The sequence below is a fragment of the Piliocolobus tephrosceles genome, chromosome 18, assembly GCF_002776525.5.
Source record: "Piliocolobus tephrosceles isolate RC106 chromosome 18, ASM277652v3, whole genome shotgun sequence".
Lineage (NCBI taxonomy): Eukaryota > Metazoa > Chordata > Mammalia > Primates > Cercopithecidae > Piliocolobus > Piliocolobus tephrosceles.
In genome coordinates, this window is record NC_045451.1 from 45,449,373 (window position 1) to 45,473,256 (window position 23,884).

At 37.6% G+C, this 23,884-nt stretch overlaps 2 protein-coding genes across 10 annotated transcripts in view; one reads left to right on the forward strand and one right to left on the reverse strand.

The window, feature by feature from the left end:
- Positions 1-18,256, reverse strand: part of KIAA1328 (KIAA1328 ortholog) — a 415,804-nt gene extending 397,548 nt beyond the window's left edge. For all 5 annotated transcript variants that reach the window (XM_026455159.1, XM_026455160.1, XM_026455161.2 and 2 more), the window contains exons 1-4: positions 17,877-18,256; positions 13,046-13,081; positions 12,027-12,169; positions 2,879-2,973 (exon numbers count right to left, since the gene is read on the reverse strand). In XM_026455159.1, the coding sequence (XP_026310944.1) occupies positions 2,879-2,973; positions 12,027-12,169; positions 13,046-13,081; positions 17,877-18,180 (578 nt within the window). In that variant the 5' untranslated portion in view covers positions 18,181-18,256. The remainder of the gene's footprint in view (positions 1-2,878; positions 2,974-12,026; positions 12,170-13,045; positions 13,082-17,876) is intronic.
- Positions 17,857-23,884, forward strand: part of TPGS2 (tubulin polyglutamylase complex subunit 2) — a 53,436-nt gene continuing 47,408 nt past the window's right edge. For 4 of the 5 annotated variants that reach the window (XM_023207673.1, XM_023207672.1, XM_023207674.1 and 1 more), the window contains exon 1: positions 17,857-18,390. In XM_023207673.1, the coding sequence (XP_023063441.1) occupies positions 18,306-18,390 (85 nt within the window). In that variant the 5' untranslated portion in view covers positions 17,857-18,305. The remainder of the gene's footprint in view (positions 18,391-23,884) is intronic. The other variant, XM_023207675.1, reaches the window with a different exon arrangement.

The following is a 23,884-nucleotide window of genomic DNA, read 5'->3' on the forward strand; positions in this document are numbered from 1 at the left end:
ACAAGGAGAAACCACGATACTCATTAGAAGGGCTAAAATTTAAAATGACAATACCAAGAGTTGATGAGTATACAGAATAATGGAACTCACATAAGTTGCTAGTGGAAATGTGAATTGGCACAATCACGTTGGGGAGCGGTTTGGAAGTTTCTTACAAAGTTATAGACATACTTAACATATAATTGAGTATTTACTGAAGAAAAATAATTATGTTCATGCAAAAACTTGTACATGAATGTTTATGGAAGCTTCATTCATAAAAGGCAACAATCTAAAGAACCCAGACGCCCATTAATAGATGAAGAGATAAACAAATTAAAGTATGGGCATATGATGAAATACTATTCAACAATAAAAAATGAACACTCATACACAACAACTTGAAAACAACTAAAAACATTATGCTGTAAAATAAGCCAGACACAGAGGTCAAATATTGTTTGATTTCACTTACATGAGTTACCTAGATTACTCAAATTTATAGAGACACACAGAGAAGTTATTACTAGGGGCAAGAGGGAAAGGAGAAGGAGGAGGTATTATTGAATGGGTACAGTTTCAGTTTGTGATGATAAAGTTTTGGAGATGGATGGTAGAGATGGTTGCACAGCACTGTGAATGTACTTAATGCCACTGAACTGTACACTTAAAAACGGTTATGATGGTAAATTTTACGCTAGGTGTATTTTACCACCCCCCATCCAAACCATTAGGTAGAGGGAAAAAAGATAGTAAAAGAGTATATACTGTGTGGCCATTTATGTGGTGTACCAGAACACGTAAAACTAAACTATAATAATGGAAACTATACTAATGGTTGCCTGGGATGGGGGAGAAAGGGAAAACTAACTGGGATGGGGGAGAAAGGGAAAACAGACTATAAGAGGTCTAGAGGAAACTATTTGGAGTAACATAAATGCTGTATATCATGAAAAGGAAATCTTGTATATCTTACATTTGTCAAAACTCATTGAAATCTACACTTAAAATTGGTTCATGTTATTGCATGCAATTTGCACTTTGACATATTTATAAATAAACAGATTGATAAGCAAGCAAGTATGCTTGATAAAAAATAAAATGCAACAGAGTAGAAAATAATATAGACTATTCTTTCTAGAAAAAAGGTTATGTCTTGTAATGCAAAGAAGGCAGTGACTGGGGGAAATATATAAGGAAAGGAGCATTTTTAAGATAAAAGAGACATAAGTATATTTAACTATTTCAAACCAGATTGAAAATTCAGAGGGAAAAGAATATAAAAACTGGAAATGTTTTGTTGCCACTGCTTTATATGAGATTCTTTTATCTACATTCCCACGTCAATCGAACAGTCTTACAAATAAAAAAACAAAAAAGCGAAGAAAACAATTTCAAAGTATGAGTAGACAAAAGTAGACAAAGTAGACTGAAATATCCAATAGAGGAAACTCAGCAAATTTTAAGAAATCAAGAACACACTATTCCCATATACTTGTATGTTAACAGTAAATATAGTAATAACAGGATTCTTTAGCAGTATAAGCAGATTTTTACTAACACTGACCTTGTATTAACACACTGACCTTCTACAAAGAAATTACAAAAAAGGAAAACCCAGTATATTTTATAGGAAGTATAGGGTTATTAAATACCAAAATGACATGCTCTAATATTTTAGGTATTCTCCAAGCTTGGCAGCTCAAACAAAATGGGTCAGCAGGACAATAATGGCAACTTACGACCATTAACAAACAGTCAAACAAATAGCAATAGCTTTTCAATACCATCAAAACATATTTAATAACTCCTCATCAAAGGACTTGTTATGTATTAAATAGCCTCACAGGAACATCATCTTCAAATACTGAGGATAACAATGAAATGTTTTCCCAATAAAAGAACACTGAAGTTAATGAAAACTCTACTTTAGAAAGTAGGACAGCCAAAGAATTCTAATGAAAGAGATCACTACTTATCTCAGGTAGCATATCAAATTCAGACTAAGGCATGTACTTTGAATTCTCACACCGTATATTCTGGCTTCCAAAACATCACTTTTTTATAGTCATCTTTGATACCCATGATTCTATAATTTAGAGTAAGGTAACTTTTTAACTTCAGTCTTTTTAAAAGCCTCTACAAACTTTATGTCAAGGCTTCAACACGAAATACGTTCAAAACATACCTAATATTGTTATCTTTATTTGCAATTCAATGACAAAAAGTAGTACTATTTTATCAACTTTTATCAACTTTTATGGTCTCTCCATAAATTTAACTTTTACAATTTATATTCATCCATTTCTCTACAGATACCTTCATTTATGAAGTACTTTTTAAGACCCCCAAAACTAGGGATATATATCTGACAAAGAAATTACACGTACAAAGTAGATGTGCCTCATACACATCATTAATAAACTGGAATAGTACTCCCAAAGAGCTAAGAAATATCATTATCAAAATTCAAAATCCGTTAATTGAAAAGCATTAGGAGTTAGCAAGACAACAATAGATAGTCTTGGGAGTGAAATATTTTTTCTTCAGATGATGCCGAAAAATTAAAGGTAACTGCTATGCCTCTGGTTACAACAATATCAACCTACTTCAACAGTAGTTTCCAAAACTTCCCTTAATAGAGGACTGCTACAAATCTTTGCATCAAAAAATTTGGAAAGTTAAATAAGAAAATATAAATTGGAAAGTAGTTTGCTTTTGATGCTTGTTTTTTAACCTTTTTGGGGGGATTCTGGCATCACAGAATGTCTTTTTTCTAAAACTCTTTGCTACCATAAGATCAAAGATATTACGTCATCAAAATATATTTGCAATTTTCTGTTTTCAATCAGAATTGTCTTTTGTATAATAAGTCATTTCATATAAGGTTTTATCTCACCTGGCCAATTCTTTAATTAAGTTTGCAATGCGTCTTTTGTCTTCAAGACATAAATCCTTCAGTGATGCACTCTTTATTTCTCCCCTGCAGGAATTCTTAAAAAAAAAAAAAAAAAAAAAATTTAGTTACACTTTTTCTAAAGTCAATTTTTAAAGTCTTTTCAAGAAACCTAGGTTCAAGATGAAATTTCTTAGATATCTTTTATCTGGTGGAACACTATCTACCTGTTTCAATTTAAACCTACTGTGAACTAAAAACAGGCTAAGGAACTGACTGTCCACTAGGACACTTCATGAGATTTACACAGAGAAGCAAACAGAAAGAAACTAAACGCAGATGTCCCCCACTTAAATACTAGGGTGTATTAGGGAAACAACTTTCCCTTTGTGAATGTCATAGAAACAAACACTCAACAGAAGATACTGAGAACTGTTATTACGACATAGTCCCCACGCTGCTTAAGGGTATACTAACAGCAACAGAGGCACTAGTTACTAAGCATTCAAAATATCCTAATGTTCACCCCAAAGACTACTAAACCAAAGAGTGATAATAGCAATAGCTAACAATTACATCTAGTGCTCACTGCATGCCAGGAATATCGTTAAGTACTTTGTACTTACTATTCCATTTTATTTGCATAACAATGCTATTGAGTATTAATAGTTACTATTCCTATTCTACTTTAAGGGTACATATCCAGGATTATAGCAATTACACAGCAGAATCAAGACTCAAACACAGTTTCCAGAGTCTATGCTCTTTAAACGCCATATTATTCTAATCTTTTGTGCTACAAAAAGTTTTCCCCGGTACCTCAGCATCATTAAGAGGAGTCCTTAAAGAGACATAAACTCAGGAAGTCATGAAGGAATCGTAGGTAACACGTAAAAGGAAGGGCTACAATCCTTGGCATTTGCACAACCACCAAAGTTAAGTTAGTCCAACTACCTCAGGTAGCCAAGAATAACTGAAAACCCCTAAAGTGAATTCTGGAAATAGTAATAGCCGAAGGTGGGAAAGAGAGTAGGAAAAAAAAATGGAGAAAAGAAGATAATAATAAAATAAGTTCAGTTTTAGAAATGCTCAATGTAAGATGCCAGCAAGCCATTCACGTGGAAATGTCTAGGCAGGAAGCTGGAAAGGTAGGTCTAGCTTTCAAGCTAGAGAAAATCATAAAGATTTAAAAGTCAGTTGTATGGTATTATGGACAATGTTGAGTTTTTTTATTATTCTTTATACTTTTCTATGTTTTAATTTTTTCATTAATAACTATGTATTTAAAATTAAGAAAACAATATTAGTATTTTAAAAATCATCTACAAGTCCAAGAAAATTGGCATTTGATTTTAATTTCAATTTAAGTAATTGGATTTTAATTTAATTTAAAGTGGCATTTGAAAGGACAAGTGGAGAATCAGAAACATATAACATTGTTGGAGAAAACAAGAAAGAAAAAGTTTCAAGAACGGTGTGGGTTCAACAGTGCTAATGATCAAAAAAGACAGATAGACTGGGGGAAGAAGGCAATGGATTTGGCAATGGAAGAAGTTGCTGATAACCCATGAAAAGGCATTTCATTAGTGATGCACTGAGTAAAAGAACAAAAGAGAAATCTTTGTACCTAGGCAAAAAAAAATTAGCGGCATTGTGTTTACAACAGCAAAAATCTGAAAACACAAATGTCTATTAACTACAGAATAGTAAAACTGTAGCTGGCATATTGATACAATGAAAATCTAGAGGTACTAGTAGCTATGCTACTAACTTTCCCCCTCAAAACTACCCTTCCATCCTCTGCTTTGAGATGCTAAGGCTAAGACTGTGGAAACACCGTTTCTCCTTTGCCACCTGGTGCTCTCTTGAACCCTACCAACACAAAGAGCTAGATGAAGACCAGGAAGAAAGAAGGAAGGATATTTCCTTCCTGTTACTGACAGTGTCACCCCTGAGTTCCTTACCCTGGCAAGTACTGCTGATTCCAGTTTGCAATTTTTTCCAGCCCTTACAGAACCAGCCTTTATCAGGCCTCTTCAGGAATGACAGAACCAGCCTTTATCAGGCCTCCTCAGGAATGTCAGTACCAGCCAGGTTAGTATCCCATCACCAGAGGTCCAAGTTGCAGCTTTAAGGGGCCCCCTCCTCTAAGCTTTTAAGTTTCAGTAATTCCAACTTATTCTGCCCTCTCATCCAGTTCTAGAGATAGTGGTTGTTTCTTACAGTTACTACTTTCATGCTACCTTAATGTTCCCTTTTTGCCTTTTTGGTTCTCTAGCACTATTCAATAATTTTTTCTTTAAAATATTCTAAGTTAAAATAACTGACTAAACCCTGAGACATCAGTGAAAAGAAATGAAATATAACTACATAAAACATAAAGAAATCTCACATAACATTGGAAGAGCCATAGAGGGGGAAAAAAAAAAAAAGAAATCTCATAAACATAACATGAAATAAAAAAGCAAATCACACAATACAAATGGATATGAGCTCATGTATATAAAGTTCCAAATATATATGAAATTAAACACTGTTTCAAAAAAAATGTATTTACACTACAGGACAGGGCTTGGTAAACCATGGCTGCAAGCCCAATCTGGCCCACTGCCTGTTTTTGTAAACAAAGGTTTATTAAAACACAGCCATGCTCATTCATTTGCATATTGCTCATGGCTCTTTTAATGCTACTGTGGCAGAGTTGAGTTGTTGAGACAAATATTATGGCCTGCAAAAGCTAAAGTATTTACTATCTGTCCAATTTACAGAAAAAGTCTGCCAACCCCTGATATAGAAAAACAAAAGAATTATAAACATAAAGTTCAGGATAGGAATTACCAAAGAAGAAGACACGATAAGGAAAGGCCACATATCTACAGTCACTTGACTGAGAACAACGGCATCATTGCAATTCAGAGGAGAAAAAGAATCCTCTTCCCAATAGATGGTGTTGGGCCAATACCGACAGTCTGTTGACCCAATACTGGCAGTCTATGGGCCCAACACCATCTATTGGGAAGAAGATTTTTTTCTCCTCTGAATTGCAATGAACTGTGATCCTTACTTTACACTACACGTGCATATTACTTCCTGATGAATAGTAGACTGAACTGTGAAAAATAAAGCAAAATGGCCACAAGAGAGGAACTTGCTACAGAGTATAATCAGCTAACAGCCTCCAGTTGCCAAACCTTCGGGATCCACTGCAGTGTTCATGCCAATGCCAATGACTGGGAACAGTAGAGACATTAGAACTGAGCTATTTCTGATCCAAATGGCATCCTCAAAAGTCAGTACTTGCTCTGGGGTTCCTCACTAGCAAAATGGACACTACCTCAGATTGCACAGCAATCTGAAGTCTGAGGTTCTTCCTAGTCAATCTTCCTTCTTTTCCTCTCCTGTCACAGGTGCCAGACTGTAGTGAAATCTGAAAACTCACCTTTTCTATTCCTGCTCATTTTACTCTTTATGCTTTATAGGTTTTTCCTTCATTAAATCTCTTCCATTTCTAATTCCATCTTGTGGTCTGTTTCCCAGAAGACTTGAACTGACCTAATTACCACTGTGAAATCCTAATGAATTAAGGATACTGAACATCAATACCAACAAAGACTACATGCAGAAAAAAAATCACAAGATGGCCGGGCGTGGTGGCTCACGCCTGTAATCCCAGCACTTGGGGAGGCCGAGGTGGGTGGATCACGAGGTCAGGAGTTCAAGACCAGCCTGGTCAACATGGTGAAACCCTGTCTCTATTTATACAAAAATCAGCTGGGCATGGTGGTGCATTCCTGTAATCCTGGCTAGTTGGGAAGCTGAGGCATGAGAATTACTTGAATCAGAACCCGGGAGGCAGAGGTTGCAGTGAGCCGAGATCGCACCACTTCACCTAGGCTACAGAGCGAGACTCTGTCAAAAAAAAAAAAAAAAAAAAATCTCAAGACATGCTCTTCAATGAAAAAAAGGGAAAAAAAAGCACATCACCATTTCTAGTCTTAAGAAAAAGCATACACAGACACACATACCCCCTATGTAGGACATCCTCTTCTAGCCCAGATGGAGTAACAGGAACCAGATTTACCCTAGTTTCAGAAAACAAAACAAAAACCTGACAAAAGACAGGAAACAAAGGTTTTCATTGGATAGCAGGCAACACAGAATTATGATCACTGGAACTGCAGAGCCAGACAAGGTGAGCCCTACAACTGTCCCAGCTAACTGCTGTGGAGAGTTTTCAGGGCTAAGGTCGGTAAACCCAGACAGAGACCAGCAATCTCCCTGAGTTGAAAAGATACAGCTGGGAGTCCAGGAAAGCCAAGGTTTCTAGCGTTTGCAGGGCAAAGTAATGGCAAGGATAGAGCTGTATAGGAGAGCTCCAGGGATCTGCATAATCCCTTCACGTCAGCTACTGAGCACTGACCAGCATACGTATGTGAGAAAACTACTCATCCCAGGGAAAAAGTTGAAAATGAACAGTGGAAACAATGTCTGTAGCTAATACAGCATAGGAGAACAGTCTGTTCCCACCAACCAGAGTGGAAAACCTTGTAATTTAAGGGGCATCAGGAAGAGTATTCAAAAGGGTATGCCCTACAATAGGCAAAAGTACCCCTATACTAAAAGCTGCTCTGGCACCACCTTTAAAAGCTCAAAACCAAGCTTGGAAAGAATCAAATTACTTCTAAATAACTTATCACTGTCTCAGAACCCAAAAAGGCAGAATGCACACTGTCTTGTGACATCTAATAAAAAACAACCAAGCAGGCAAAGAAGCAGAAAAATACAGCCTATAATTAGGAGAAAAATTGCTCAATTGAAACCTACCCACAAATGACTTGGATGATAGAACTTATAGTCAAGAATATTGAAACAATTATTATAACTGTGTTCCATATGTTCAAGAACCTAGAAGAAAGCATGTCAAGTGCGACATGGAAAATGTAAATAAAAATAAGAGACCAAAACTGAATTTCTAGAGATAAAACTACATTGTTTCATATGAAAAATACACTGGATGACATTAGTGGCAGGTTAGACATTGCAGAAGGTTAATGAATTTGAAGACACAGCAACAGCAATACAAACTATCCAAGGATAAAAAAAAAATTTAATGAAAAAAATATGAACAGAGGATCAGAGAGCTGAGAGGGTAACTTCAAAAGGCCTAATATTTTGTAACTAAGGTCACTAGAAAGAGAGGGAAGCATAAAAATATCTGGAGAAACAATGGCTGAAACATTTCCCAATTTGATAAAAACTATAAACCCACAGTTCCAAAAAGCTCAACAAACCTCAAACAAAACAGATACTTAAAAAATTACTCCAAGTTAGGTTGGGCATGATGGCTCATGCCTGTAATCCCAGCACTTTGGGAGGCCGAGGCGGGCGGATAACGAGGTCAGGAGCTCAAGATCAGCCTGACCAACATGGTGAAACCTCATCTCTACTAAAAATACAAAAATTAGCCGGGTGTGGTAGTGCGCACCTATAATCCCAGCTACTCAGGAGGCTGAGGTAGGAGAATCGCTTGAAGCTGGGAAGCGGAGGTTGCTATGAACCAAGATCGTGCCACTGCACTCTAGCCTGGGCAACAGAGCAACATTCTGTCTCAAAAAAAAAAAAAAAAAAAAAATTACTCCAGTGTATACTGTAACCAAATTGCTCAAAACCAGTGATAAGAAGAAAATCTTAAAAGCAGCCAAATTTAAACACACACAACACAAAAATAAAGAGGAATAAAAATGACAGCCAACTTCTCAAAAACAATACAAGCCAGGCAACAGTGCAACAACATCTTTAAAGCACTAAATGAATAAAACTATCAACTCAGAATTTTCTAACCAGTAAAAATATCTTTTGAAAAGAAAAGAGAAATAAAGACTTTTCAGGCATACATGAGCTAAAAAAATTCTTTCCTAGTATACCTGAACCAATGTTAAAGGAAGTCTTTTAGGAAATCTGGATACATGCAAAAGAATGAAATCACGAGATTTCTAATTGTAACTACATGAGTAGACTTAAAAGACTTCTGGTGCATTTGTAAAATTTATTTAAAAGGCAATTAAAATAAAATGCATCCAAAATGGAATAAAGGCATCCAATAAGAATATGTAAACTATCTCTATTCACAGACAACTTCATCTTATATAGAGAAAATGGTAAGGAATTTACAAAAGAACTACTGGATTAGAAATAGTTTGATAAAGTTGCAGGATACAAGATCAATTCACAAATCAACTGAATTTCTATACACTAGCAATAAACAATCCAACAGGGAAATTCAGAAACAACTGTGTTTCTAATCACATCAAAAAGTATAAAACATTTGCTGACTCTATAATGCCTACGGAAACAGAGGGACCCAAAATAGCCAAAACAATCTTGAAAAAGAAGTTGGAGGACTTATACTTACTAATTCCAAAAATAAAAATATAAATCAATGGAACAGAATACAGAGAGTCCAGAAATAAACCCTTGCACTTATGGTCAACAGATATTTGACAAGGGTGCTGAGAAACGCAAAGGGGAAAGGACAGTTTTTTTTAACAAATACTAGGACAACTGGATAGCTACATGCAAAGGAATAAAGTTAAGCTACCACCTCACACCATATATAAAAATTAACTCAAAATGGAATGAGAACTAAATACAGGAGCTAAACCTTTAAAACTCTTAGAAAAAAATGTAGGCACAAATATTTGTGACCTTGGATTAGGCAACAATTTCTCAGATATGACACCGAAGCAAAGGAGACAAAACACTAGATAAATTGAACTTCATCAAAATTTTAAACTTCTGTGCTTCAAAGAACACCAATAAAAAAGTGAAAAGGCAATGCATAGAAGGAGAAAAAATATTAGCACATAATGTATCTGATAAGGGACTTGTAGATGGAATTTAGAAAGAACTCATAATTTAACAGAGCAAAGACAAGTAACCCAGTTAAAAAAGGATATGACTAGATATTTGTCTGAAGAAGATATACAAATAGCCAAGAAGCACATAAAAATATGCTCATCATCATTTAGTCACTAGGGAAATGCAAATCAAAATCACACTGAAATACCACTTCACACCCACTAGGATGGCCATCCTCAAAAAACATGGACATAAATGTTGGCAAGAATGTGAAGAAATCTGAATCCTCATACAGTGCTAGTCAAATGTAACATGGTGTAACCACTTTAAAAAATAGTTTGGAATTTTGTCAAAAGGTTAAACATAAAATTACATGACACAGCAATTCACTTATAGGTATATACACAAGAGAACTGAAAACATATGTCTACACAAAAACTTGTATACGCATGTTCATGGCAGAATTATTCATAATAGCTAAAAAGTTGAACATGTCCATTGACTGATAAATTGATAAACAAAATGTATATTCAGACATAAAAAGGAATAAAGTAATGATACAGCATAGATGAACCTTGAAATCATTACGCTAAATCAAAGAAGCCAGTCACAAAAGGCAACATAGTATATGATTTCCTTTTATATGCAACATCAATAACAAGCAAATCTATAGAGACTGAAAGCAGATTAGTGTTTGCTAGGGGCTGAAATGACTAGGTAATAAGGAGTGCCTGCTAAGTGGTATAGTGGTTCTTCCTAGAGTGATAAAAATGTTTTGAAAATAGACTGTGTTGATGGAGCCACAACTCTGTGAATATAAACACACACAAAATCAAAATAATAAATTGTACACTTAAAAGGGTGAATTTCATATGCAAATTACATCTCAATTTGAAAAAAAAAGACAGTTAACTATTTAAAGCAAAAGTAATACATATTTTGGGGTCTGTGCATACAAGTAAAATGTATGACAACAATATCAAAAAAGTCAGGAGGGGAGAAATAAAGTACAATGTTGAAAGGTCCTTAAACTATAGGTGATGTGGGAAAGTATCACTTGATAATAGGCTATGATAAATTAAAGATGTACACTATAATCTCTAAAGAAGCCACTGAAATAATCCAATCCAAAGTTACAGCCAATAGGACAAAAATATGAACTTAATCTAAAAGAAGGCTATTGTTCAATGTAAAACAAATCAAACATTATGAGAAAAAACATTTTTAACTTTTTTTGATAAAAACTTGCAAATTCAACTATTCACACCCCAGTGTGAAGTGAGTACACTGGTACAAGTAACATAAAGTAGGCCTTTTGATTCAATCACAGTAAAATCCTGTAGTAATAAAAGACACACTGGAAATATCTTTGAGAACATAATTCACAGACTGAAAAACAAAGTTTTCTATAAAAGGTCTGACAGCAAATGTTTTTAGCTTGTTGGCACACAGTCTCTGTAGCAACTCTGCCATTGTAACACAAAAGCAGCCATAGACAATTATGTAAAACAATGAGCACAGTTGTATTCCAAAAAAAGTTATTTATAAAACAGGCAGGAGAAGGATTTGGTCCACAGGTTATAGATTCCAGAACATTTATATACATGTTTTGTGTAGACATCCTAGTGAGTGTGACGTGGTACTGAACAACTCTGGTTGCAGAGGGTAAACACAACAAAAATTAAAGTAAAATAAACTGGTCAGATAGGACATGTGCCAAAGGAATGCACCGATACTATTAATATGCCCAGACATTGATTTGTCCCTCATCTTTACAAGGGACAAATCAATAATGTGGCATAGTAATAGTAAGAAAGATAAAGATATCATAAAGATTCAAAAGTAATAATCTTTATGATACTATTTTCCAACTGAGGGAAATAATAAGGACTAATTTTCTTTAATAATGTATCTTTCTTATGTAAAAGGGTTCATCCATCAAATAAATTCACAAGAATAAAAATCAAAAAGGATGCCTAATTAAAGCAGCAATTCTTGTCAGTTTGATTTACTAATGCCACACAGATCAGAAGGTAGTTCTTTTGAGACATATCAAGATATACATCATCATGGCTAATGCTTAAAGCAAGTCATATGTTTTGGAGCAAAACCCTTGAGTAATCTAGATAATTTAGGCTCAAACTTGGCATCATCAAAGGATCCTGGAATCCCCTGTATCTTTTAAGAATGTTTGTTTATCACCTAGTATACTTCCAAAGGTTCCTCTACTCTTTTTGGTCGGCACTCATAAAGACTGGAGAACAAGGAAAAAAAAGACTAAAAAAATACTAACCTGTTCATCTACTGAATCTCCTGTGCCTTTTAAGGACTCCATAGAGATTGAAGCATCAGTCGCCCTGGAAGTCTTAAGTTTAACATCAGCTTTTGGACTTGTCAGCTTGTGTCTTGATCTGACATTTCCTTCAGTAGAAATGCCTAAGGATTTCCATTAAACAAGATTTCAAAATTATATCTTATTATCTTAAACCCTCCCCCATCACCTGCTTCCTTGGAATCCTCTACTTTAAGGGACCTGATGGAAGAAACTCTCTTTATACTTTATAAACTTAATTTTAAAGCTCTTAATATATGAATCATAAAAAGAATATGTTTTAAAGAAATACACTAAAGATTGAATTGAAATTTGTTTTTATTTTTATTTTTTTTAAGAGACAGGGTCTTCCTATGTTTATCCAGGCTGGACTCGAATTCCTGGGCTCAAGCAATCCTCCCACCTCAGCCTCTGGAGTAGCTGGAACTACAGGATCAAGCAACCACGTCCAGCTTAACTGAAATATTTGTAAAGGGTACTGTTAATGTTCATAAGTCACATTAAAACCAATAAATTACAATATGCCAAATATACGTTAACTTAGGGGAAATCTATATTTTTCACCCTATATAATGAGGGTGCCTTCAATAGTTGCTTTACTACCATCTAGTTACAACCATTAAACTCAAAGTGTCTCTTACATATACCCTGTATCAAGCAGCGGTCATACTTTTCTTTGAAATATTAAATTTGGCTATTATTTGTAAAAGAAAAAATAAGAGAAGAATCTTTTGCCCCTTACCACATGAAATGTTCTATAAGTTCGTTAAAAGCTGATTGGGCCAGCCAATCCCAAAGATAAGCCAGTATTTCAAACCTTAATAGGGTTATGCCAAATATTCAAAAAACAAATTTTAGGTTTTGATGTACTGCTCTGCATCCAGTTAGTTATACCTGCAACACTGTTCTAATAGCTTTATTTTCTTCTAACATTTAAGGACCAAAGTAAGCTTCCCAAATTTTAACATAGAAAATCATACCTGGAACGTACACTACTGATTGTTCTTCATCAGAAACTATGCAGGAGAACATGAAGGAAAATACAATAATATTATCTAGCATCTAAATGCCATTTCTGTTCTGTATAACTCTTATAATTCATAATTTCTTTTGACCTGGGAATTTATAACTAACTTTTAAAAACAAAGTTAGAAAGCAAAGTAATTGAATTTAAAACAAAGAAAGTAATTGAATTAAATGTAACAAAATTAATATTCTCTAAAAGTTCACCTTTATATATTTACAACTACACATCTTATAAAAATCTTGGAAGGTCTTGTTCCATGAAACTTTTATCCACTCTCAAGTGGGTTACCCTGCAATATATACTCTACTATATACTCTAACCTAATAGTACAAAAAGTTAAGTGCTCCACTTTGGTCATATTGGGGAACTGACAATTCTGAAGAGTAAATAATTTCAAGATGGTTTTTAGCTTTGAAGAAAAAATGCTGAGGGCAAGTCAATCATGCAAACACAAAGACATTTATTTAATCTTCTACGATGCATTCATAAAATATCCCAAGAAGCCCTACTATTTAAAAAGTAGAAGAAATTTAAGACAAAAAGAACTATTGTGAGTTTCAAAAGGAGAAATTTAGAAAGGCTATGATTATAACACACCATTTTCAACTGTCACCTTGATCCAACTCAACTTTTCCTCTCCCAGAATTATTGCAATAAGCTCCTAACAGCTCTCTGTCACTTCTGGGCATGTTCCCTTAACAGCTTATTTTTTTACACAGTGGTTAGAATGATCATTTTAATACTTACGTCATTTCTAATTTAGATTAAAAGCCAAAGTATTAACAACAGCCTACCATGCTCAAGATCTGATCCCTATAACTTGTTACATCTCTGATCTCACTCCCTACTACTATTCCTCTCACTCATTCCTGGCTTTCTTAAAATTGTTAACGAGCTATGCAAGCTCCTACCTTATAGCTTCTGCATGTATGACTTATTCTACCCAGGAAGCTCTTTCCCCAAATATCTTCATGGCTCACTTTAGGACTTAATGTCACATGTCATGTCACCTTCTGATTGAAACTTTCACTTCCTAACCATATAGGTACCTGAAATTGCAAAACTCTCTCTTCCCACAACCTACCTACCTCCCCTACTAACTGTCTCTTTCCTGCTTTATTTTTTCTCCACAGCACCAATAATCATTGAACATATATTTTCCTTATCCATGACCTGATCTCATCTCACTAAAATGCAAACACCAAGAAGGTGATGATTTATGTTTTATTTTGTTCAGTGTTGTACCCTCAAACATAAAAGAATGTCTGGCTCCATCTATGAAAGAATAGAATTAGTATTTATTTAATTTTATGAGGCATTGTCCAACAACCTTCAATGTTATTTTTCTCTGATTCAAAATATGCAAACAAAACTTTTTTTTTTTTTTTTTTTTTGAGACGGAGTCTCACTGCGTTGCTCAGGCTGGAGTGTAGTGGTGTGATCTCAGTTCACTGCAACCTCCACCTCCCAGGTTCAAGCAATTCTCTGCCTCAGCCTTCCAAGCAGCTGGAATTACGGGCACCTGCCACCACACCCAGCTAATTTTTTTATAGTTTTAGTAGAGATGAGAATTTCATCACGTTGGCCAGACTGGTCTTGAACTCCTGACCTTGTGATCCACCTGCCTTGGCCTCCCAAAGTGTTGGCATTACAGGTGTGAGCCACCGCAACCGGCCAACAAAATCTTTTACTTTCAGCTACATCCATGCCAAACTTCTTTTCGAATATATAAAACTCTAAATACACAACTTCAATTTTTTTTAAATAAGGATATCTGAAATTGCCTCTATCCTTTCTAATAATTTGTAATGTATTTTCATCTCATTATATTAAGAACCCAAATATTTACCTCCTTCAAATGTAGAATTTCCCAACAAATGTATATTTTATGGGGAAGTCAAACAGACATATTATATACCAAATGTATAGTGGGCCTACTAGTGGGTCATTTCTAGATTATTTATAATACCTAAAACAATGTACATGCCATATAAATAGTTAAATTGTATAGTTTAATTTGGTTTTTGTTGTTGTTGTGTTATTTCTTTTTTTTTCTTAAATATTTTCCATCCACATTTCAATGAATCAGCAGATACAGAGGGCTAACTGTAATTAGAAACCCAGGCAGAAGTGGTAGAGAGGAAGATGTACCTCTATTCCAGACCTTCAGAATTTGAAGGAAATAAGCTCAGTACTGCCCATTCTACTCTAATTTGCTGAGTTTTACCAGCAATACATGTATATATAATTACTTTCAACCACAGAGACTTTCTGAGCTAATGTATTATTTTTACCACAACATAAAGTCTTTGTTTCCATTTGAAAACTCAACAGTAGAGATTATATTGTTATGTTTTGACCAAGTAACTTGCAGTTCATATTTTTTAATATCAAGTCCCTGATATTGCTAATGGTAATACACTTGAGTGCATTTAAGCAGTCAAATTTAGGTACTGCTGAAACACTAACTCATTCTGACATTACTAGGAACTGTAACGAAGGTCAAAGGCAACTTAAACTGAAGGAGCATATTTTGCTGGAAGATTTAACCCATAAAATGACAACCCCACACACTCATTGTTTACACATGAGGTACTAAAACATACCTATGCAAAACAGCACTGCTGAATCACACTGTGCAGGAGATGCATAACTCACAAGAACAACAGTTAAAAAAAAAGCGGGGGGCATTCAGTCACAGATGATCTGTCCTCTCATGATGGAAACATCAAGGACTAAGAAATCTCTCCATCACATTTCTCTAATTGTTTACGTGAAGTATTGAAAATCTTTTTTCAATAATGTGAAAAGAATACCAGATTATAGGTACATACTTTTTGGTCTTTTTCTATTGAAAATTCTACTATAAAGGCTCTAGGGGGGTCTGGGAAATAATCAATATGACAAAGGGATCAAGATCCAAAGACATGTAGCTAAATCAAATGATGAATAACTATCATTATGCTTTTCAGCAAAATAGTAACAAATTTACATTTGACATTGCTTACAGTGACATTCTCTATGGAGATTTAAAATGAAAATATCTGAGGCTCGATGTTAACTGGTCATTATGTGGAATAGACTGGGGGAAAAGGTGACACTAGTAACCTTGCAATTCCTTTCATACATCTGAATTAGATCTTATAGGATATAATCACCACCATTTTTCCTCTGTACAATTTCAATTCCTCACTATCAATGAGAAGACAAATATTTTACAATAAATGTTGGGAGTCAGAATACAGGAGATAAGGGAGTATATACAACTTCTACATAAAACAGGGAGTGATATAACTACATGAGTAAGTGACAGTACTGGGTGCGAAGACCAAGAGCATAAGTTCAGTCCATATATCTATTAATTAACTTATTCAGTCCCACTGCAATAGCTTGTTCCCCCCAACCATTGATTCTATATTTGAACAATACCGTAGGATGCTACAAGCTAATAATCTTCAAGTATCTCCTCCATCATAAAATCCTGTCAATGCAGAAGCAGCGTTTCGTGAGAAAAGACTTATCCCAATTTCCTAACTTCCTAATTCAGCCTAGTTGTCCACAGTGCACATATTCTCTTCTGATAGGTAAAGGAAAAAATGTTTAATTTGCACACTGCACTAGTATGCTCTCATCCACAGTGTATGTACATGATTTCATTTCCTTTTCACCAACCTATCAGAGACAAATGGTAATTATGTCTAGTAAGTGCAAACACTAAACACGAGCAGCACAGAATACAAACATATCCCTCTCTCTACACATGACACTAATCCTAGTCACTCAACAGAGGAGTTGATAACACAGTTTTGGAAGTTTCACCGGGAGCTAAGAAGAATGCCCAAAGAGTGATTCTGCCAAAGGTGACAGCAACGCCTCAAATAAAGCCATCACCAATCCTAACCAACAGAAAAAGAGCTGCCTCTGCAAGCGCTCAGTAACACTGACTGCCCTCCCTCTCTCGAGTAACCCCTCTAAGGAACGTGAAGTAAATTATCAGGACCAAAGCTCAAGCGATAAGAGTCTACCTACTCCAGGGAAAGAAACACTCCTGTCACACAAACATCTCATCACTGCCGCTGAACTGGTAATACTACCACTGGACTAAAAAGTTCCACTGCTTCCCCACCTCACAACGATCCAAGAACTTCAGTGACTGCCAGCGACCCACACTCTACTCGTAAGTCAGCAATACTTGCAGGCACAATGATTCCTATCTTACGCAGTAACCAGCACCACCAGACCACATCCCAGTAACCAAGCTCTAAACCTCTCCTAAAACCCCAGTATTAAAATATATCATCACTGGAGGGCCTTTGAAGTCCGACAAGGTCCTGACTTGTTCCTACCAACGCAGACTAAGGACAATCCTAAATTAAAACAAAAAGGCTCCCTGTCCAGCCAACACCCATTCCTCCCTTAACCTCGAGCTCGTTTCGCACAGTCAGCGTGGGGGCACTCTGAGAGGGTGGGCAGAGGGACCTCGGAGGGCCCTCCCAGCTCCAGGCTGAGCCTGGACTCCAGGCTATCTTTCTCGAGCTCACCGCTAGTGAGGGCTGGGAAGCATCTGCGCCGTGTCCCCGCACCTGGAGACAGTACCAGTCTCTAGGCCACCTAACACCCAAGCAAGGGGAAAGCCCAGCACCTAAACTGAGACCGAGCAGCACGTCCTCGTCCCCGGGGTTAGTTCGGGGCTTCTCCTCCGCTCTCAGACTGCCACGCGACGGCTCGCCCCTCGCCGCCCCGTGGAGGGCGCCGGCGCCCCCTGTCAGGCGGGCAAAGGATACAGTCCCGGCTCCAGAACGCCGCGGCACCGGGGCGGGAGGGGCCCGCCACGTCCGCCATCTTGAAACAACCGCCACTCGGGGCGTCGCGCCGGGGCCGCCACGCCTCGGCCTGCAGGCTCGGTCCCGATTGGCCGCACCACGCAGAGGCCCGCCCCTTCCTACGCGGCCGGCCCTTGCGGGGCGAGAGGGTCGGAGCGAAAGGGAAGCTGCGTCCCGGAGGTGCGGTGTGGGGCACCGGGCGGGGCCGCGGGAATCGGCGCCCCGCGGAGCTGCTGCTGTCAGACCAACCCCGGACCCCTATCATCACTGCGCCGCGCTCTCAGGCGCCGAGAACTACAGTTCCCGGCATGCTATGAACTTGGCCTCGGCGCTGAGGCGGGGTCCGGTCCTCCACCCGCTCCCGCCGCGCGCAGATCGGGTTCGCGAGCCATGGAGGAGGAGGCGTCGCCCCCGGGGCTGGGCTGCAGCAAGCCGCACCTGGAGAAGCTCACCCTGGGCATCACGCGTATCCTAGGTGAGGGGTGGGGGCACGGTGCCGAGAGGGTGTGGAGGAGAAGGAAGGAGGAGCGGAGGGATGAGGTGTGGGGTGGACGGCGCGACGCTGGCCCCTGAACAGGAGTGGACATCGCAGTTGTGACTTCCGTTGTTACGGAGGAAAATGGGGGACCTGGGTTTGTGATTAGGCCTTGGAAGTGTTTGCCAGGAGTGTTCGGAGGCAGAACTGGGAAGCCTGAAGGTTCCTCCACTTACCGCCACCCAAGGTCCCACCCTGGAAGGACGTACAAAGTCGTGCAAAGGGAACACAGCAAGCACCTGATGGCTGGGAGGTTGGATCTCCCCCTAGGAGCCATTCTCAGCCAGGGCATTCTTCCTGAGACCCAAGCCCTTTCTCTGAGGGAAGTATTGCACCCGACCTCCCAGGGCGACAACTACTTCGGGTCTGAAAGGATTCCAACCTTGCACCACTGAATGACTTAGAGTGTTTCTTTTATCGAACATTTCTTTGTTTGTTGTTTGTTTTTTGTTTTTTGAGACAGTTTTGCTCCTGTTGTCCAGGCTGGAGTGCAATCAATGGCGCGATCTCGGCTCACTGCAACCTGCGCCTCCCTGGTTCAAGCAATTCTCCTGCCTCGCCTAGCTAATTTTTTGTATTTTTAGTAGAGACGGGATTCCACCATGTTGGCCAGGCTGGTCTCGAACTCCTGACCTCAGGTGATCCACCTGCCTCGACCTCCCAAAGTGCTGGGATTACAGGCGTGAGCCACCGCGCTTAGCCTATCAAACGTTTCTTTAGTACTCACCACTATGTTACACTGTGAGGTTAAAATATGAAAAAGACACAGTTCTGTGAAAAAATAAACAAATGAGGGCCCTAGGAGTGTGCAGAGAGATCAGTAATCTACTGTTACTCAGAGATGTCACAGAGGAAGGGACTGATCTTATCAGGGATGTTAAAGAACATGTCACAGAGGAGATGATGCTAGATTTTGAAAGACATATGGGAGTTAGCCAGAAAACCAGGGAGGAGAAAGGTCTTTTAAGAAGGCTGAAAACCATGCTTCAGTGCCTTCCCATCACAATTACAATAAATCCAAATGGCTGTACCATGACCTTCAAGTCCCTGTATGATCTGCTCTAATCTCTGACTTTATTTCCACTCTTTTGCCCACATGGCCTTCTAGCTGTATCTTAAACACACTAATAGGGTTCCTGCTTCAAGGCTTTTGCAATTTGCTAGTCCTTGCACCTGGAATTATCTTTCTCTGAATGTCTCGCTTCTTCAGGTCATTCAGATCTCTGATCAAATGTCATCGCTTCAGAGAAACCTTCCCTGAATATAGTTTGAATAACCACCGTCTTTCTTGCTCTCTCTTTCCTTACCCTGCTTTTTCTTTTATCCCTATAGCATTTTCACTACTTGAAATTATGTATTTGTTCGGTTGATTTTTAAAATGTGTGTCTCTTTTAATAGAAGAAGTCCAAGACCAAGTGTGATTTAGGAATGCGTGGTTTTAACATATGAAAATCAATTAATAGCTGGGCATGGCAGCCCATGTCTTTAGTTCCAGCTACTGGGGAGGCTGCGGTGGGAGGGTCACTAGAGTCCAGTACAAGTGCAGCTGGACAACATAGCAAGACTGTGTCACTAAAAAAAAAGAAACTTAAAAAAAAAAAAAGAAAATCAATTAATATAATACAACTTACTAATGGAATAAGACAAAAACTGCATAATCATCTTAATAAAGAAAAAGCGCTTGACAAAATCTAACATCCTTTCTTGATTTAAAAAAAAAAAAACCAAACTAGAAATAGGATAGGACAAAGGACCTAGACAACCTGATAAAGGACGTCTATGAAAAACCCACATCTAACATCATATGTAATGGTGAAAGACTGGCAGCTTTCCCCTTAAAATCAGGAACAAAAATTGTATTAGGGTTCCCCAAGATCACACCAGATTCGATGATTTGATGCAAGGATTACAGGACTCAGAAGATAGTCCTACTCGTGGCTATGATTCATTACAACAAAAGGATTTTGGTAGCCCGATTGGCAGGCCTTTCTAAGGATTATTGTCTCAGGCCTGCTATGTTCACTCTTTTCTGCACAGCAAGAATTCCACTTTTATCACTTCTCTTCAACGTTGTACTGGAGTTTCTAGCTAGGGCATTAGGCAAGAAAATGAAATAAAGACATCCAATTGAAAAGGAAGAAATAAACTGTTTGCCGATGACGTGATCTCGTATATAAAAAATCCTAAGGAATCCACAAAAAAAGAAAAAACCTATATACCAGCAATGAACAATACAAAAATAAAACTAAGAGAACAATTCAATTTACAGTAGTATCAAAAAGAATAAGATGTAGCTGGCACAGTGGCTTACACCTGTAATCCCAACACTGGGAGGCCAAAGTGAGAGGATTGCTTGAAACCAGGAGTTGCAGACCAGCCTGGGCAACATAGTCTTTATGAAACATTTTAAAATTAGCCATGTGTAGTGGTGCATGCCTTAGTCCTAGCTACTCAGGAGGCTGAGACAGGAGGATCACTTGAGCCCAGGAGTTTGAGACTACAGTGAACTATGATCACATCACAGCACTCCAGCCCAGGCGACAAGAGTGAGACCCTATCTCAAAAAAAAAAAAAAAAAAAAAAAGAATAAAATAGGAATAAATTAACACAAGATGTCCATGACTTATGTACTGAAAAGTACATAAGACTGTGGAAAGAAATTGAAAAAGACCAAAATAAATGAGAAGGCATACCATGCTTATGGATTGGAAGAATTAATATTGTTAAAATCTGTTACTCCCCAAATTGATCTACAAATCTCAGATCTACAGTTCCCATCAAAATCTCAACTGTCTGTTTTGTAGAAATCGAGAAGCTGATTTAATCCTAAAATATAATATAGAAATGCAAGAGACCCAGAGTAGCCAAGACAAACTTTTCTTTCCAAAACAGGAAAAAAGTTCCTCTTACTCACATTTCCCTATACCATATTTGAGATGATGGAAAAGTTCTGGTGATGTTTGTACAACAGTATGAATGTACTTTATGCCACTTAACTGTACACTTAAAATTGACCAAAATGTTGGATTTTATGTTATGTGTATTTTACTACAATTTTAAAAATTTAAAACCACAGTTGTCTTCAGAGTGGTTGTGGCATAAAAATAGAAATCTAGATCAATGAAATAAGATTGAAAGTCCAAAAATAAACATCATATTTATGATTCATTGATTTTTTTTTTGAGACGGAGTCGCGCTCTGTTGCCCAGGCTGGAGTGCAGTGGCATGATCTCGGCTTACTGCAAGCTCTGCCTCCTGGGTTCTGGCCATTCTCCTGCTTCAGCCTCCTGAGCAGCTGGGACTCCAGGTGCCTGCCACCACACCCGGCGAATTTTTTGTTTTTTTATTAGAGACGGGGTTTCACCAGGATGTTAGCCAGGATGGTCTTGATCTCCGGACCTCATGATCCACCTGCCTCGGCCTCCCAAAGTGCTAGGATTACAGGTGTGAGGCACTGCGCTCAGCCTAATTCATTGATTTTTGACAAATATGTTAAGACTTCTCAATGGGAAAAAATAGTTTTCCAACAAATGGTTCTAGATTTCCACATGTAAAATAATGAAATTGGACCTCTACCTCAAATGATATACAAAAATTAACTCCAAAAGTATCTTAGACCTACATGTAACAGCCAAAACCATAAGATTCTTGGAAGAAAACAGGCCTTAGGTTACTTTTTAGTGACCCTGAATTAGGCACTGAATTCTTACATATCACAAAAGCATAAGCAACAAAAGAAAAAGGGCTTACACTTTAAATTTAAAATGTGCTTTTAAGGATATAGTCAAGACAGTGACAAAACAATCCAAAAAAATAGGAGAGGATATTTGTAAATCATATATATGAAAAGGGACTTACAGATCTGCAAAGAACTCTTACAACTCAATAAAAGACAAATAATTCAATTTTAAAGGATCAGGGTAGACATTTCTCCAAAGATACACAAATGGCCAGTGAGCACACATAAAGATGATTATCACCATTAGCCATTAGGTAAATACAAATCAAAACCATAATGAGATTTCACTTCATACCCACTAAGATCGTTATAGTCAAAAAGACAGATACAGCAATTGTTGGTGAGGGTATGGAGATATCATACACTGCTGATGGGGATGTAAAATGTAAAATGGCACAGCAGCTTTGAAAACTAGTCTGGCACTTCCTCAAAAGATTAGAGTTACCATATGTCCCAGCAATTCCATTTTTGGATTCCTTTTCTGGATTTCATTTCTCCAAGAGAAATGAAAAGATATTTACGTGAAAACACTTGCATACAAATGTTCATAGCTGCATTATTCATAATTGTCAAAAGTGAAAACAACTCAACGTCCATCAATTGATGATATATAAAATGTGATATATCCATATAACAAAAAAAAAAATTTATCCATAAAAAGGAATGAAGTACTGATCCTGCAACATGGATGATCTTGAAATCAAAGTGAGAGAAGCCAGTTGCAAAAGCCACGTGTACGATTCCATTTATATGAAATGTCCAGAGTAGACCAATCTGTAGAAACTGAAAGTAGATTAGTGGTTGCCAGAGGCTGGTAGGAAAGGGGACTGCTAATATAATAGGTATGGGTTTCTTTTGGGGGAAAGGATGCATAACTGAATATAGAAGTCACTTTATAAGGGTGAATTATGGTATGCGAATTATGTCTCAGTAAAGCTATTTTTAAAAAGGAATTCTAAACACGGTACTATTAGAATTCCTACTCTAATCCACAGGACTGTGAAGATGATGAGACACCATACCTCAATTATGTTACGTTAAATGGCAAAAGCAAGATTATCCAGGTAGGCCCGATCTAATCACATAAGCCCTTTAAAACAAGCTGTTAACAGGGAAGTCAAAGAGATTTGAGGCAGGAAAAGAATTTGTTAGGCTGTCGCTGACTTGAAGATGGATAGGACCTTTTAAGAAGAAATACAGGTGGCCTCTGCAAGCCGAGAGTGGCCCCAGCTGACAACAAGCAAGGAAATGGAAACTTCAGTCCTGCAACCAAAAGGAATTGAATTCTGTCAATAACAGAAATGAGTTTCCAAGATGACCCCAAGATCCAGATGAAAATAGAACAGTTAAAATACCTATCAGCACACCTGGTGTAAAGAAAGACCAGTGATTTCAGCCTAAGCAGAGAATCCAATCATGCCATGCCAGACTTGTGAGCTACAGAACCGTGACTTAATAAAAGGGTGTTGTTTAAAGCTGCTAATTCGTGGTAATTTATTATGCAGCAATAGAAAACGTTCCCCCAAATGTTTGAAAGAAAAGAGCAAATGATGTGCACGTCAAAAAGAAACACAAGTGTAATACAGCACACATAATTATGAACTATTATGATAGCATTTAGACCAAACATATCTGTCATAACAATAAATATAAATGGTCATGGCTGGACACGGCGGCTCATGCCTGTAATCACAG